Source organism: Ammospiza nelsoni, chromosome 5 (assembly GCF_027579445.1).
Source record: "Ammospiza nelsoni isolate bAmmNel1 chromosome 5, bAmmNel1.pri, whole genome shotgun sequence".
NCBI classification, from domain to species: domain Eukaryota; kingdom Metazoa; phylum Chordata; class Aves; order Passeriformes; family Passerellidae; genus Ammospiza; species Ammospiza nelsoni.
Genome location: NC_080637.1, coordinates 11,180,803 through 11,197,000, shown reverse-complemented (window position 1 = coordinate 11,197,000; position 16,198 = coordinate 11,180,803). Strand labels below are relative to the sequence as shown.

Genomic DNA, 16,198 nt, shown 5'->3' with positions numbered 1-16,198 from the left:
CTCTTTTTCTTTACTCTTTTTCGTCCTGTATGGCTGAAGCTGCTCAGTATTCATTTTCTTAGAAGTGGGAGGATTTCAAAATGAGTGTTGAACGGCAGCTGGGCAGAAAATAGATGATGGGTAGAGATACTGTGGGCTGTGCTCTTCTGAGGCTTTAGGAAGGAACACAAACAGTGTTAAGTTACCAAACTTAAATTATTATTTCTAATTAGCCTTTTCAGGTAAGATTTTTCTGTGTACCAAAGAGCACTGATAAATATGGTTTTCATTTGCAACCAGCTTTTTGATTAACTGATGGTGTGAGAAGGTTATATACCTGAACTTCATACAGAGGAAGAAGAAGTGAAATAGAAAAAAGAAAAAAGTATCAAGGGAGATTGGGGAAATATAAATGTCAATGACAAGAAACAAGGACAGAATTTATGGAAAGCAGTAAATTCTGGAAGAGCAGGGAAAAAAACCTAGGGGACAATCCAAGGAGGGAGGAGACAAAGTAAGGGAGATGCTTGGTGGAGGAGTGACTGCTGAGATGATAGGGTGGAAGGTGAGAGACATACATAGAGCTGGAGGTGGGAGGAGATTCTCAGAGAAGAAAACAGGGCTGAAAGGAAGCACATGTAGGAAGGAAGGCAGAAGTCTGGCAACAAGCTGGAGGCTGCAGCTGTGAAAGGCACACAGGAAGCAATCAACAGGACTCCAAGAAGATCAAAGGTAGAACAACAGCATTTACAGCATAAGAGGATAGGACAGAAAATATCCATATTATTGCAAATTTCACAATTTTTTTTTTTTTTTAAATTCTAAACTTTTCCTTGTCACTTGATTTTCTGTCTAACTTTAGAGAAGCAGAAATTTCTTCAGTTAAGAGGTTTATGCCACGGACTGTCCCTTGAGTTAGTACATATGGAGTTTTATAGCACCTGTCATAATGACTCACCTCCAGGTTCCTGATAATCCTCTGAGACAGCTATTATCTTAAATATGACTTGGCAGACAGGCTGATAACTGTTACTATTTGCTATAACTTTCTAGAAGGAGGTAATTTATAAGCTGTTCAAATTAAAAAATAATTCCAAGCTTAATTAATATTAATTTAATAATTGTAGAAAAGTAATAGCCCTGCTATGATAAAAGGATTTAGAAAAGATCCAAAAAGACAGGCAGAGGAGGCAACAACCCTGCCACTTGGCTCAGATCTTTATTTAGACAACTAAATTCTGAAGCAAAGCCTGTGGAAATATTATAGAGAGTCCCATGAATTTGAACAGCTGTACTCACAGCTGGGATCCCTCATCCTGACCTGTCTCTGTGCTTGGTGTAAATAAACATAATAAAGCCAAATCTGAAGAATTATCTCTAATATGACACGTATTATCCTGCTTCCAGTACTTTGTGGGGATTAAATGGGATTAGACCGTGTTTGCAAGGAGTTACTGCAAAGTCAATGAAATTTGTTCTGGGTTGGCAACAGGACCTGGTACCTTGCCTCCAAATTCAGGAGTACTGAAGGGAGGCTGAAGGGACCCCAGGCAAAGGCTGGTCCTGAAAGGATTTCTTAGAATGGTCTTGCCTGTGAAGCATAAGTGTTGAGAGACAGAGGTTTCGTAATTCCTTATCACTTGAGACAGCTTACCTACAAGGGAGTTTAAAAGGTCTGTGCAGGTTTTTGTCTGTGGCTGATGCAAGCTCAGCTGGGTGGTGGGGCTCTGGGCAGCAGGCTTGCTTGGGGTCACTGCAGCAACTCTAATTCTCTGTAAATAAGGAGGGGAGTCTGCAGGCTCCTCTGCAGTTCCCTGTGGCAAGAGTTGAGAGAGCAGCTCTCCCTCCACACAGGTATGTGACCCTGCTGCTGGGCTAGGGGCAGATTCTGAGCACACAGCTGGATATTGTATAAACTTCTTGTGAGTGTTATATTGCATCCTAAAACTTGCAAAATGCTCCTGACTGTTGGTTATTGAAAGCAAACAGAGATGTTATTCAGCCTCTATTTCTTCACTCTTTATAAATCCCAGAAAAGTCAATTCACTAAAATTTATAAAGACTAAATATACTGATAATCAAAATATTTCACTTGCATATCTTGAAAATATTGCATTTATTGCTAATATTTCATGTCAGAAAGAAACATAATGAAACTTTAACTGCAAAAAATGTATTAATAATTTGCCTGTTAATCATTATCTTGTATATGAAAGTCTATTATATAAGAAAATAAGTACATATGTTATGAAAAATATGAGCAGAGATATCAAGTTTGGGGCTGTATACATTTAATAATGTGATATAAAAGAATATATGAAAGAGTATTAATTATTACATGTATTAATTATTAATGAAAGATAACTAATCATTATTAATTATGGGGATGGTATAATTATTACTTAGAAGGGAAAAGCATATATATCTTTCTGTGTAGTTTTAAAACTATAATTTATGTGCATATATAAAAATATAAAATAATATATAATAAATATGCTGAAGTAATATTAGTTAATTTATATATGGAGGTACTGAGATCAACCCAATAAACGTAGCATAATCATGTGCTATTTTAGTGCTTTATTTTCTTGACAATTGAAACAATAACTATAATTACCCAGTGATTTTTTTAACTTGGCAGAAATATCCTACTCATAAAAAATGTGTAGTCTGTAGTTGCTTAGTTTGTTTGGGGCTTTTTGCTGTCCTCAAGTGAGACTTCAAAAGCATGTATATAATTGGCACAACCAGGAAAATGATCAGAAATGTAAGGGGTTTGGATTAAATTACTGTATTTTGCAACTACTTTTTTTTTTTTTTTCCTGCAACTGATGGTTACATGCATATTTCTGTAACATGTTTTCATCTGAAAGGATACTGCCACGTCTTGGAACTGAAAATTACATGATCTGAGAAGCTCACGGTATCTGTTAGCTCCATCATTAATTTACTGCTAGTGCACAGAAATTACTGCCAGTACTTTCTCTACTGCTCTGCTCTTCATAGGGTTAATATTTCTCAATACACTGTGATATTACACAATTTTTCATAATCTCTTTAGATCTTCAGCTGCTGCCAAGGGATCTCCTGTGGCAAGGGTAATTTTATTTTTCAGTGTTGGGGTGTGAATTGTCATTGTAATTCACACACATTTGTCTGTGTGTGAATTACGTATGATTCTTTTATTGAGGTAATTAAATATCTTCTCAAGAAAAATATGAAGAAAAGGAAAAAAAAAAATCCTTTTTTCTATCAGAAAAAGTTTCTCTCAATTCCAGTCACCGATTCTGGTTCCTTAAGTGGAGTTGGCAGCTTCCTCAGGGGTAGCTTCAGTAAAACTTTCTTCTCCTGCTGGTCTGATGAGGAGCAGGGCTTGCCCCGGCAGTAGGCTGATGGTTTGGCTTTGGTGTTTGAGGCTTTGGTGTTTGAGTCCCAGGGAAGATCTTCTGTGTCTGGAACATGCAAACTGAAAGATAAGAGTATCAGTCATTTGACAGGTCTTCAGTACTTGAGAAGTCACCAAGAAGTTGACCTTAAATTTAGATATTCACAACTGGAAAAAATCTCCTGTACATATGTTGTTCCTAATTATTACAGAGACAAAATTACAGTGTAGCTGGTAGGCAAAATTAACATAAGGAGTACCCAGTCATTCTTCAAAACCACGGACACTGTCTGGGATGATTCACTATGGTAAGTATTTCTCAACCAGGTATTGCACTAGTGAATGATTTTAGAATTACTCCATTATTCTCTAAGGAGAAGATTTTTGCAAGAAGTGGAATATATCCAAGTAGGGAGAGGATTTATTAAATTTCTCCTGACTTTCAGAAGATGTTTGCTTTAAAATTTTTGTCTCCTGCCATTGGAGCCTCCGCTCTGTGCCCTCCCTGTGATGTCTAAGACAAATATTTTTCTCAGTAGCATTACCTTATTACATTTCAGGGCCTCACCCACTTCAAATGTCATAGACCCAGGGGAATAACAAAGACTGGGAGGAAGAATCTGCTATTGCAGGATACCCCAGATAAGAAGAAATTAAGAAAGCCAGCCTGATAATAATAGAACTGTAAATTCTGCAACTGATGAGAAACAAGTCATCCAAGATAAGAAGCCAGCTCAGCACAACTCAGAAATACGCAAATACTAAACACTGAATATATTAGATAAGAAGAACATATAAAAATTAATGGCATATAAAGAGTCCTTATCATTTTTAATTAGGGTGATAGTAGATTTACTTTATGGATTCACCACAAAATACCCATATTTGTGCAAATATGAAATAACAAAGCCCTTGGCTCTGTGTGTGATTTGTTCACTGCACATTGGGTAATGAATCATAATTTTTAGGGCAACACTTTGTTTTCACTAGCATTAATAGATCAACCCAACCCTTTCAGTAAGAGATCTCCATAGCCCTTTACTGTTCCAGACTCACAAGAAGTCTATGGTATAATATTAGAGTTTCTCTATTGGATTCTGTTTTGCTAATTTCCCTCCTATCTATACTCTGAGTTAGTCTCACATGAACACACAGGACTGGAAGAATCAGAGTCTGGTCTATCCCTGCTGCTCTTGGGATTCCTTCACCTAATCCCCCTGCTAGAATCATTTGAAAACAAATTTTAAAAGTGATTTTGAGGACTGAGAAAGGCAGCAGCTTATGCATGCCACAATCAGTGAGGAAGAGCCCAAAAGCAATATATCTAGGGGAAAAACCTGAAGCAATTGCTGGGTTTTCCGTCACCCATTTTCCCCTTAAAGAACTTCATTACCGTTTGACAGAGGAACTCATCAGTGGCAGGAGCCAAATATATCCCACTGTTTCCACTGTACTGCTGCCAAGCTGGCTTGAGCCACTGGTATTTTAGGATGTTTTTCCATAATGTCAGGACACATTGGGAACCACAAGGGACAGCACCTTAGGACCTAACGCTTAACAGAGCTGGGAAAGCTACAGCTGGGAGTCTCTGGTGGGTAATGAAGGAGCTACACAGCACTTTGATTAGAGTCTTCCAAACTCTTGTGAGGAGAAATAAGGTATTAATGCATGTTGGGGAGGATATTTTTTTCAGGAGGTTGAATAATGCTGTGGTTGATATGAGTGGTTGGAGTATGAGCCAGGGCATGCCCTGGCAATCCTCGGAGGCCAACACACCTGTGCCAAAATCTGTGATGTGAGCTGAGCAAAAAAGTGTAATACCATGTCTGCAATCTTTGTCCGAACTTTCCATTAATGCCAGCTGGTAAATATTTTGAACTTTTCTTCTTGAATTTTCTATTATTTTCATAATCTGTATGCATTTACCAGAACCCTGTACAACTGTTTTGTTACCATGAGTGTGGTGCACTGATGTGGAGAGGAAATGAAAGACCTTTTTGGGGACTTTGAGTGGAATTGTTCTAACATTATCATTCTAATCATTAGGTGTCTAACTTAAGTGTGTTGTTTAGAGGCTTTGCAGTTAAAGGGGAAATATCAGTACCTCTAAAAGATATACACTCCCTGGAACTGTTCAAAAATAAGTAGCTGTAGCACTTTGTGGTATGGTTTAGTGAACATTGTGGTACTTGGTCAAAGGTTGGAGATCTTTTCCAACCCTAATATTTCTATGGTTCCATATAGTCTTGTCTAAGAAAAGATTTCAAGTACTTGAGAAGAGTTATGTTCACTCATCTCTAGTGAGAGGAAAAGAAATCAATTCATCTCCGCATGCCTACTTTTAGCTGGATGTTTATCGGTAACAAATATTTGTAACTAATTTAAACAAGGAAAAACATAACATGAAACTATGCCTTTCTTTTATTTTAGAGCTGTATAGATAAGATAGTAAAAGGAAAACTGAAACAACTAAGATATCTTTGTTCTTCCTTCTTTTATGTGAGGTGACCTGACTTAGAAAACTCTGTTCTATCCTGTGGCTTTTGGAAAATCAGATCATACAAAATAGCAGTCACTGTGAGAACAGATGAGACAGAAATAGTGAATATGGAATTTGAGAATGATATTAGTTCTGTATTATTATTTCATCATTTATGTGTTGTATATTCATGTTCTTTATGTGCTGTACCTGAGGATAGGCCATGCTCACTCTGGGATGGCTCTTGTGAAGTGGAAGTGCAGTGAATTGTTGAAGCTGCTCTGAGTGGAAGCTCATGTGCTGCTTCTCGTGCACTGTGTGATGATGTGATACACAGAAGGCTTTAATTTCCTTAGGAAATCAAATTATCTTTCATGACTACACAATATAAAGTAACCTATAAAGTAACACCTCATAGTATCTCCAGGACACAGAGAGAGGCACAAGTCTCACCCAGCTGTGGCATATTGCATATTTTCTTTTTTCTTCCCCAGATGATTCATTTCCATCACTCTCCTTCTCAGTAGAACTAAGGTGAACACGAGTGTGTTGAATCAGAAAGAGCATTTTTGGGGACGAAAGCCATAGGTTCTTTTTGTGTGTGTGTGTATGTGTATGCTTTGTTTTCTTTTGAGGGGGGAAGGTTTAATGATTTAATCATTCACTACTGAGCAAGGTACAACCCATCCTGTGGGACATTTCCACTTCCTGTGAAGAAGGCAGAGAGCCACTGAGTGGTCACAATAGGTTTTTCAGTAGAGACAATAGAAGCCACATAAAATGATGCTAACAGAATAACCTGGATAAACAATAAATGTGTGCATTAACTTACCATGGAAAGTGGGTTAATATAATTTGTCTCAAAAGCAGGGAGAGTGCCCAAAAGCTGATAGAAAATCATGTTTTAGATACTGAGAATATTAGTCTAATCTTTTGCCCCAGGGGTTGGCATTTTACCCAACAACTATAAAGTAGATTTTGTTGGGTGTTTTTTAACAGTTAACGTCCTTAAAAAGTTCAGGGGCTGCAAAAGTAGAGACAGAACTTTCCTGGAGCTTTCTAATTTGCTTCCCAATGTCATCTAACATATGCTAACATTTCCACATCTGAAAAAGAATTCATATTAACACTAGTTTTTATAAGCTTCATAATAGGCAGTTGAAGAAAAAAATCTGAGTGTTATAACTGGGAAACACAGGAATATAGGACTCACTATGAGATATGTATAAAAGCCATCAATAGCACTCATCTCTTCAGCCTTTTCTTGTCAGTAGTATGTTTACTCCAGAAAATGTATGTGGACTTCATTTGGAAATAACAACAGCACTTCCCATTTTCTGCTTCCTGCAGTTTTCTCTGTCTTCATGAGGCATGTGAGTGTTATTTACTCTGTTTCTCCTTTTCGACAACTTTTCCATGTGGGACAGTTTGTTGCACCACTGGGGACCCTCATGAAGTACACAACTGTTTGTTTTTGTCTCCTGCTTCTGTTGCTGTGTGTCTCTCTCCTCTGCAACCTCTGAACTCTGATATGAAAGTCAGAGGACGCAGGACCATTAAGTACTTATGGTTTGTTCTGGTTTGTTTTTAAGAAACAGAAATTACTGACATCCAAAGTTTACAGCTTCTCTCTCAGATTCCTATCCTTTTTAGCTTGTTTCTGCAGGCTGTCCTCATTTCACTGCCAAGCACTGCTGCTGGGAGAGATTTTTCTTATGCAGGATGACCATAGGATATGTCAATCACGACATTAAGTGGTACAGCTCACATGCATATGTTGAAAACTGAAAATCTTTATGTTGAAAGTAGCAGATTCCAACAAAAAACCCCAGATGTTTTCCTCATGAAGGGTGCACACTGACTCCCACACAGTGCAAAAAGAGAAAATGGTGGGGAACCTCTCCACAGGCAGCCCTGAAGGAGGATCCAAACAAGAACATCCTCAGGAGACCATCCGAGGAGGACATGTACAATGGAAACAATTAATAACAATGAAAGTAACTCATGGCAAGCACAGTGTGGAGGACTGCCTAACTTTCAGCAGTAAAACATCCCTCTTTAATTAGAAAATAGAGGAAAACAAAATTTCTGCACTTTTCAAGGATGGGAAGCTGGAGTTATTCAGGGTCACGAGCTTGCCCTGGCAGTAAGCCTTGTGCTGAAAACTGCACAAAAAGTTGTTTTCAAATGACCAGACTCACTTTCAGCCTTGCCTTCGCTACTAGGAGGTAAAAACCTCACATTTATTAATTTTCATCCACCTGAGAGTTACCTAGCAGAAATTAGATTACAAAAAGGCAGATTTTCACATAAAAGCTAAGCTTCCAAGTAGAGCAACGTAAAATAACAGAATAGCAGCCAGTCAAAACAGATAGAAAATACAAAACCTGTGACTTGCAAACTATGCAGTGCTGCACAAACTATTCAGTCTGGACCTAAGAATCTATTTTTAGGAATATTTTTTCTCTCCCATAATTAAGCCAAATAAAAGTCACTTTTTCTTGCTACTGCTAGAAGAATCTTTTAAAACAATCATTCATTGAATTCACCTGAGATAGAGGCATTTATAAAATATTTCTGCAAAAGCTTGTCAAAATGTTATTATTTAGTAGTGGATGGAGTAACACATTGGTTGACAGAGAGGTCAGTGTAAAAATAAATGTATTTTTAGATACATTCAGAAAAAGAAGCCTTTGGGATGACGTCCATTGAGCTTCCAGTAAAATAGGAAGAGCCTTAGCACTTGGCAAGGAAACATTATATCTGATACCTGGAAAAAAATCCTATTCAAAATATTCTGAAATTGCCATATTTTTCTTCCTTGAAAATACACTATCATGATGAGTAAAATACAAATATGCAGATATGAAAGAAGAGGTGACCAAAAACCCAAGCTAGTAAGCTACCCTTTTGTCTCCTTGACCTTTGACTCACTTGGATCCAACTCGGATAAAGATTGCAGCCACTGAGTATCCTACCACGAGGTGTAGGTAGTGGCTTTTAGTCAGGCTGCAAAAATAACCCCTTCCCCCAGCAGCAGCACAACTTAACTTTTTCTTCTGGCCAAAAAAAAAAAAAAAAAAAAAAAAAGATAAAGAGGGAACTGACGTCTCTTGGAATACATAAACACTCCCCCCAGTTCACAGTCCGTGCTTGGTGGGGAGGTTGAGCTGCTGGTCTGTCTCCTGGTAACTTGATGCAGGTCATGTGCTGAGGACTTGTGTGCTCAGCTGAAAAATCAGCCGCCCTTACTCAAGGTGAGCCCAATGATACAACGTTTAGAATCAGAGGGTTTTCCTCAGGAGCACTTCTAAGGTCAGTTGGGTGGAAGGTCTTGAAAATATTGTTTCTTAATGCAAAATGAAATGGAAGGGTTTTACAAAGCTGCCTGCAAGAAAAAGTGGCATTTTACATGGATTAGTGGAATGCTTTGTTACTATGATAGCAGTGGTGGTTTATGTTCAGTATGGCTGGCTTTCCCAATTACATTCTGTGTTTTGATATTTAATATTCTTGAAAATAAAATTCTGGAGTCATATGAATTTATTTTAAAAAATGCATGTTTCAAAGAAAATTTTCTAGCGTTCACTATTTCAGTGAAAAGCTTGAAAGTATAATTTCAAAGAACATCAAATATATCATGAGATTATTTGTATTTTACAAGGGCTTGCTTTAAGTTGATATGTACAGAAGTCTAAGTTAAATAGTGAATAAAGAATTTAATAAAATTTTTCATCTTTCCTTTTATACAGTTGCTTGTAAATTGTCCTTAAGAGATTTGAGTGGACCATTTTCATTGTTATTAATTAATATTCTGTTAAGGATCTTTGAAAAAATATTAAAAAGTATATACCCAACACCCTGGAATGGGGTGAATAATCTTATTGATCCTGCAGTCAAATCTGTGTCTAAATGATACAATAGCCTCATAGACCATGGCTAATTTTCTTATGGTACTTTCTATTCTGCTTAAGGTATATAATTTTCACTTGAATATAAATTCCCAGAAAGTGCATTCCTATTGGAAATTTCTACCTTAATCTTCACATTTTAAATTCAGTTCTGATAGATGAGAATAGTATGCTGACTTGTATATGAATTGAGTGTTGTGGTGTGAGTGCTCTTCAGTCACAGTTGTGTAATTTATAATTTGAATTGCATAAATTGGGATGTCTAGACTGTTATTACATTGTTTTTGGTGGGAGAAGGGTGAATATTTTTCAGTTTGAAGAAGCTTGGAATAGACACAAGTTGTTATCAGTCACTTGCTTTCTAGCTGGTTATTGTTGGTGCTCATGAGACATGCCTAGTCTCCCAAAAAAAAAAAAAAAAAAGAAAAATCACTGGAAAAGCTTGTAGAAACTTAGGCGGAAATGTATTTTGGTGAAAAGTGTATTACTGTGGTGTTTGAAAATCTTCAGTATGAGATCTATAGTATAAGTCAAGAAAAAAAGTCTGATGATATCTAAAAGACCCCTTAAATGTATCTGAAAGAACAAATTTCATTTTAAATTTTAAACTGTGTGGGAAAAAAAATCTTCTTGTACTGGGGAAAAAATCAAATGGAGTTTGGAACTTTTCAGAATTTGATTTAATTGAGTATGTCTGCTTTTCTTTACATTTGCTACAGTATGTAGCAGCAATCAGATTTTCAAATGCACACACCACCTACTCCATTAGTTGCCTTTTACCGTTCTGTCTTTGCCAGACTGAAGATCCTGATCTCAGCCTAGCTACAACCATGAGAGATTTGGTCCTGGTGGCTTTCACTTCAAAGTTCCTTAAGTCTAATAAATTTCTAACTTAAATAAGCTTTGAAATTTGCGGTTAAACACATCCACTACATCAAAAAGCCTTTAATGGTTTTGGAGTGGGAACCACATGGAATGATCTAGTGGCAGGTGGACAGACAGACTGACTTTTATAGTAAGGATAGAAGGGATATTTTCCCAAGACTGCAAAGAGTCTTTTGGTCATTCTGCTTGAAAATATCCAAGGATAAATTCTTAGCATGCCAAATGATCTCAAGAGTACAGAAATAGACATTGTTAAAGGCAAGGGAGCCATAACCTGCCCAAGAGCAGGCAGAGGGTGGGTTTCTGTGCAGTTAAAGGAGGGCTCTGGTGCCAGGTGGAGATGTGACATTGCTGTGAGTTTGGGATGACAAGGGAGGACACATCATGGTCAGGGGCCCGCTGACCATGGTACCAAATCTGTTAGGGCATGTTGTACATCCTTTATGTGATAAAAGGATCACATAACTGATAAAGGAAACAGAACATATGCTGTTCCTGTAGCTGCTCTACTATTTAGAAATTCATGAAGTCCTTCTAGTACTTTAGTCCTCATGAGCAAACTGGTTGAGTTGTTTTTCCACTTCATCTTTTTGTTTTCCTTCTCTCTATGTTTGACCTTGAATGTGTAATTAACTCTTGAAACTGAAACTGTAATTAACTATTGCCTGCTTTAATATTGATTTAGAGATGTTTGCAACACATCAACAAACAGAAATTAGTAAGAATAAAAAGGACATGGACAGTGACATCTAAAACAGAAAAGGGCAGATTTTCTGTTAACTGGAGGTCTAAAGCAAATAACCAACTTGCAAATTCTGTGTATTTGATTAATTCATAATCATAAAGAATAAATTGTAAATTTGGCAGCTCTTTGTCTCAATTATTCATAAACAATAAAAAATCTGAAAAAATATCACTGGGAGCTTATATTTTATCACTTCAGCATTACACAGAATCACACACAGAATTTCTAGGTTGGAAGAGACCTTTAAGATCATTGAGTCCAACCCATGTTCTAACACCTCAACTTGATCATGGCACCAAGTGCCACATCCAGTGTTATTCTGATTTTCTTTATACCCCCTTTCACTGGGGGCCAGCTTGTAAGACATATTAACATGTATGACTAGCAAATCTTATTTTCAAACGACTAACCACAGATATTTTTCTTCTGAGAATGAATAATCTTGAAATTACAGGTATTACCTCTTTCAGGGATCAAGCTCTAGTCTTGCTTTAAAAACTCAGATTGAGGACTTTGCTACGGGCACAAGGCAGGGAGAGCCAGGGGGGCTCATTCCAGAGCAGTGCAACTCCTGCTGCTGCCTGGTGTGGGAGCCGCGGGCTGAGATAAAAGCAGAGCTATCTATAGCCTCCTTCTTTGGCAGAGGGAGATTTAGAGATGTCTACATCAGGAAGAATGTCACAGGAATAATAACAATGTCAGCTTGCCCTGATGCAACAGAGCCAAAAAAAAAAAAAAAAAAAAAAAAAAAAAAAAAAAAAAAAAAAAAAACTGATAAATAAAACTTACCAGTTGGTTTAGGCAACTGGAATGAAGATAATTATTCATTGTAATAAGCAGTTGGCAATAAGCAAAAAGTATCTGCAACTTTGTTTGTTTGTTTAGTCTGTTTTGGTTTGTTTGGGGCTATTTTTATTTTGTTTATTTTTTGCCAGGCTGGCTGGTTTTGTCTTGTTATCTTCCTACCTGCTTCATCTCGTGTACTTTGTACTTTGAGCTTTGGAATTTGATATTTTTGTTCACTCTCTGCTTATATTAGCAGCTTCTCTGAGGAAGATCCGTGCGTTTCTCCAGACCAGGAAGAGAGGAAAAGCCTTACAGCAAGAATATTTGTGCACTGTTTACCTGCATCCTAACAGAGGAGAGGAATGGGCTGTAACAGGAACTGTGGGCTCCTCACTGGGGCCATCATCGGCGGTGTCCTGGCCATCTTGGGAGGAGTTCTAATACCACTTGGAGATAATCTTATAAGCAAAGCAGTAAAAAAGGTACTTTATTTCTTTTCACCTCCCCAGGACATATAATTTGTGGTTATTGAATACTCATATTTTTAAATCGTATGTTCTGCTTCTGTTTATTTTCTTTTTTTTTTAAATTTCTTTGTAAAACATAGTTTTTATAAATTAGGTGCTCCAAATTTCCCTGGAAATACATGCAATAGCAAAATTTTAAAAAATATATTATTTATATTTCGACATTCCCTTGTTTGCTCTCTCTTGTGCTTCACATTAGAAGCTAAAAAATACTGTGTTTTCAGAACACAATTTAGAAGTTAGCGGGTTTTATTTTATTGTGGTTATGATTTTTTCACGTTTCTTTATTTTTCCTTTTTTAAATTTTATTTTCATCCTTTGGTACTCACTCTATGCAGTTATATTCATATACTGCAAATAATCTAAACAATCTTCTGCTGCAGAATCTAATCTTACACTTCATGTATTCACCTCACATTCTGTGATTGTATGATCCAAGTAGATGTTCTCCCCATGACTGGAGGACCTAATAAATGCATCTCTCCATATTGAGTGAAGATGGATTGAAATAGAATGTTTTAGACCTGGCAGACACCATTTTTTTTCTGAGTTTTAGATTATTTTCTGTCCCTAAAATTTAGATTTTTATGCAAAGGAAACAGAAAAAATAATTGTTAGATCTTTGGTGAAAAGTATACATAACTGGGGTTTTAAATCATGGAGTAATCTGGAATAGAATCCCTGGCATGTCCCTATGGTGACATAAAATCTCCTTAGGGTCACTGCTCCCAGAGTTGGTTCTCTGATGGTCAAAAATCTGAAGATCTTAAGATTTTTGGCTGTTGTTTAGTCCTGCTATTTATCTGCTGTGGTACTGAAGACTTTGGACATCTTGGAGACACTTATCCAAAGGCTCTTCTGGAAGAGTAGCCTTAGCCCAAGAGTTGTTGTAGTCAGTTGAGGAGGTGGATACATGAACTGTCAGGAAATGCTGAACTGTCTGTTGAGGGCCTGGATATATTATAGCATCATTAAAAAAAAATATAGCTCCTATAAAACATCTTAATTTTTTTCAGGTAATCCAATGAAAACCAACCTGTAGAGGGATTTTCCAATTGTTATTGTATTTTCCAAGAATTGAAAGAATTTTAAGGCTTATAGAGAATAAAAAAAAACCCTCACTAGATCATGTCTCAACCACCTTGCAGCATTCTACAAAAAAGTCACAATTTTTATTGTTTGGAAATGGAAACATTTCCAAACAATTAAATGATGCGGAAATGATGGGTTTTCTAAAAAGCATGTAAATTTTAAAACGTTTCTCTCCTTATATTGAATACTTATTTATATTAATCCTGAGTGTTGTCTCATACTATTCAATATTTTGAAAACAAATGACAAATTGTGGCAGTGTAGTGTGTTCATCCATTTACTAACAGTGGTGAACCAGTTGTACAGCATGGTTTGCAAATGTCTACATAGTCAATTATACCTGCATGAGTCTGCAGTGGTAGCATCAGAGGGAGTAATTTTCCCCTCAACCACTTTTTAATTTTCTTCATTGTGATCATGTTTCAGATGCTTGTACCTATTTCAAGGCAACTTGTTTGATGTATATATATAAAATGTGCCAGTAATCACATAAAACATAAAATAGTACATTTGCAGAGGCTTTATTTACTTAAGTAAATGGATGTTTTTTCCTAAGCACAAGTCATACCAGACTATTGTCTTTCTGTTTATTGTGCTGACTATTCAGAAACACCATAAGACTTTAAGGCAATTCTATTTCAGAGAAGATGGGCCCAGGTACAATGGCTGAAATATGTGATCAGTACAGCAGATCCTCTAGAGGGACTTGAATTTAATTAATTCTTATTTTGCCGTGTTGATGAAAGGTCTGTTAATAAAAACAAATTTGTTCTTCATTGCAGTTATATTTAAGACAAATATAGAGCTGACTGCAAAGGAAACAGATCTGCCAAGCAGAGAGTGCTCAAAATACTTTTTTTTTTCTGAACTATTTCACTTTTGGAAATGTAATTTTAATGGAAAATCTTGGTAGAAACAGACCAGCTTCCATGACAAATTTCTTTGGAATTTCTTAAGAATAGTGACCGTAGGACAGGAAAATAACAGAGTGAGATGTTCTTTCAGATCTGGCCTGTAAGCATTTATGTGGAGCAGGTTGCCTAGGGAAGTGTTGTAGCCACCAGCCCTGGAGGGTTCAAAACATTAGTAGAGATGGCACTTCCAGATGTGGTTTAGTGAGCACTGGAGTCAAAGTTTGAACTGGATGATCTTGGAGGTCTTTTCCAGCCTCACTGAATCAATGTTATTTCCATTTGCACTCATATGAGGAAAAAATCTAAAAGATGTCCTCACCCAGTGGGTGCAAACTCAGTATGCCATATGTCTAATGAAAGTTAAAAAACTGTTTCAGACACAAACAGTAGAGACAAAATCTTGTCTTAAATTCTTCACAGTCAAAGTTTGAAAAAAGACCCCTAGTTTTTCCTCTGGCCATCCTATCTCAAAAAAGTTCTAGTCTATTGCACGGTAGTAGGACCAATTCTATATTTTTGGAAATGTAAGCTCGTATCAAATGTTATTGCTGGATTAGAATAACAAATGTTGAATACTTTTAGGACACTCTGTACTATAGCAAGATGAATTGTCCTAAATTAACTTGTTAGGAAGGTTTAGTCAAATAACATTGCAGTCAATTTACTCGAAAGCAAGATGAATTGAGTCCAGATGAATTTCTCTAGAATCTCCCAATGAATTGGAGGCACTTTAATTTCAAAAAGCAATACAATCAATAGGGTTTTTTGTCCTTTTCTGCTAGAAGCAGAAGTCTAACCATGTTTCTCTTAACCTTCCCTTAAGCACACATCTTTACACTTTAGCAGCCTCATTTCTCCTTTATTGCAGTCATTGAGAGATTAGCCAGCGTAAACACAGCAGGGTATATTGTGCTGAAAGGGCTGCAAACTGTTTTTGAAGCAAAATGAAAGCATCTGCAAGTGTACAGAAAATCTCAGGTGCCCTTAGGAACTGGACACTCTGTCAGCTGTTATCTCCTGCTGGGTGGGTGCTCATGAGCGGCCCATGAGTGGACAAACCAAACAAAGTTCATGTAACATAAAACACCCAGATGTCACATCTTCATTTGTTCCAATTCATTATCAGATATCTGTGCCTCAAATCAGAGTGCTCGACTATGTTTGCTAGCCTCAGAATGGTTTACCTGTGTCTACAAAAATTTGGATAAGTTGTTTCAACTCTAACCTCCAGCAGAGGACAGAGTTTAAAAAAAATGGCATAGATATATATGTGTGTATATGCATAATATATATATATATATATATATGTGTGGGTGTACATTTATATATATATTTATATTCTGAATTGTTTTCAAGGCTCTTTAAAGAAACTGTCACTTGAAAAATGACACCAGCAGCAGCAGCAGCACCTTGGCAGGGATCTGCAAAAGGAGATTAGTGCTAAACTATTTCAGCCCTGGTACTATTCATGGAAAGGTGCCTTTGATTTCAGGAG

General features: G+C 36.9%; 1 protein-coding gene across 7 annotated transcripts in view; it reads left to right on the top strand.

Annotated features, from left to right (window-relative positions):
• The first annotated feature begins 557 nt into the window (after positions 1-557).
• Positions 558-16,198, top strand: part of CD36 (CD36 molecule) — a 35,228-nt gene continuing 19,587 nt past the window's right edge. The window contains exons 1-2 of one of the 7 annotated variants that reach the window (XM_059473345.1): positions 558-711; positions 12,424-12,652. In XM_059473345.1, coding sequence (XP_059329328.1) covers positions 12,533-12,652 — 120 coding nt within the window. In that variant the 5' untranslated portion in view covers positions 558-711; positions 12,424-12,532. Of the gene's footprint in view, positions 712-1,814; positions 1,834-8,152; positions 9,159-12,423; positions 12,653-16,198 lie in introns of those variants that run through there. The other 6 variants (XM_059473349.1, XM_059473348.1, XM_059473346.1 and 3 more) reach the window with 6 other exon arrangements.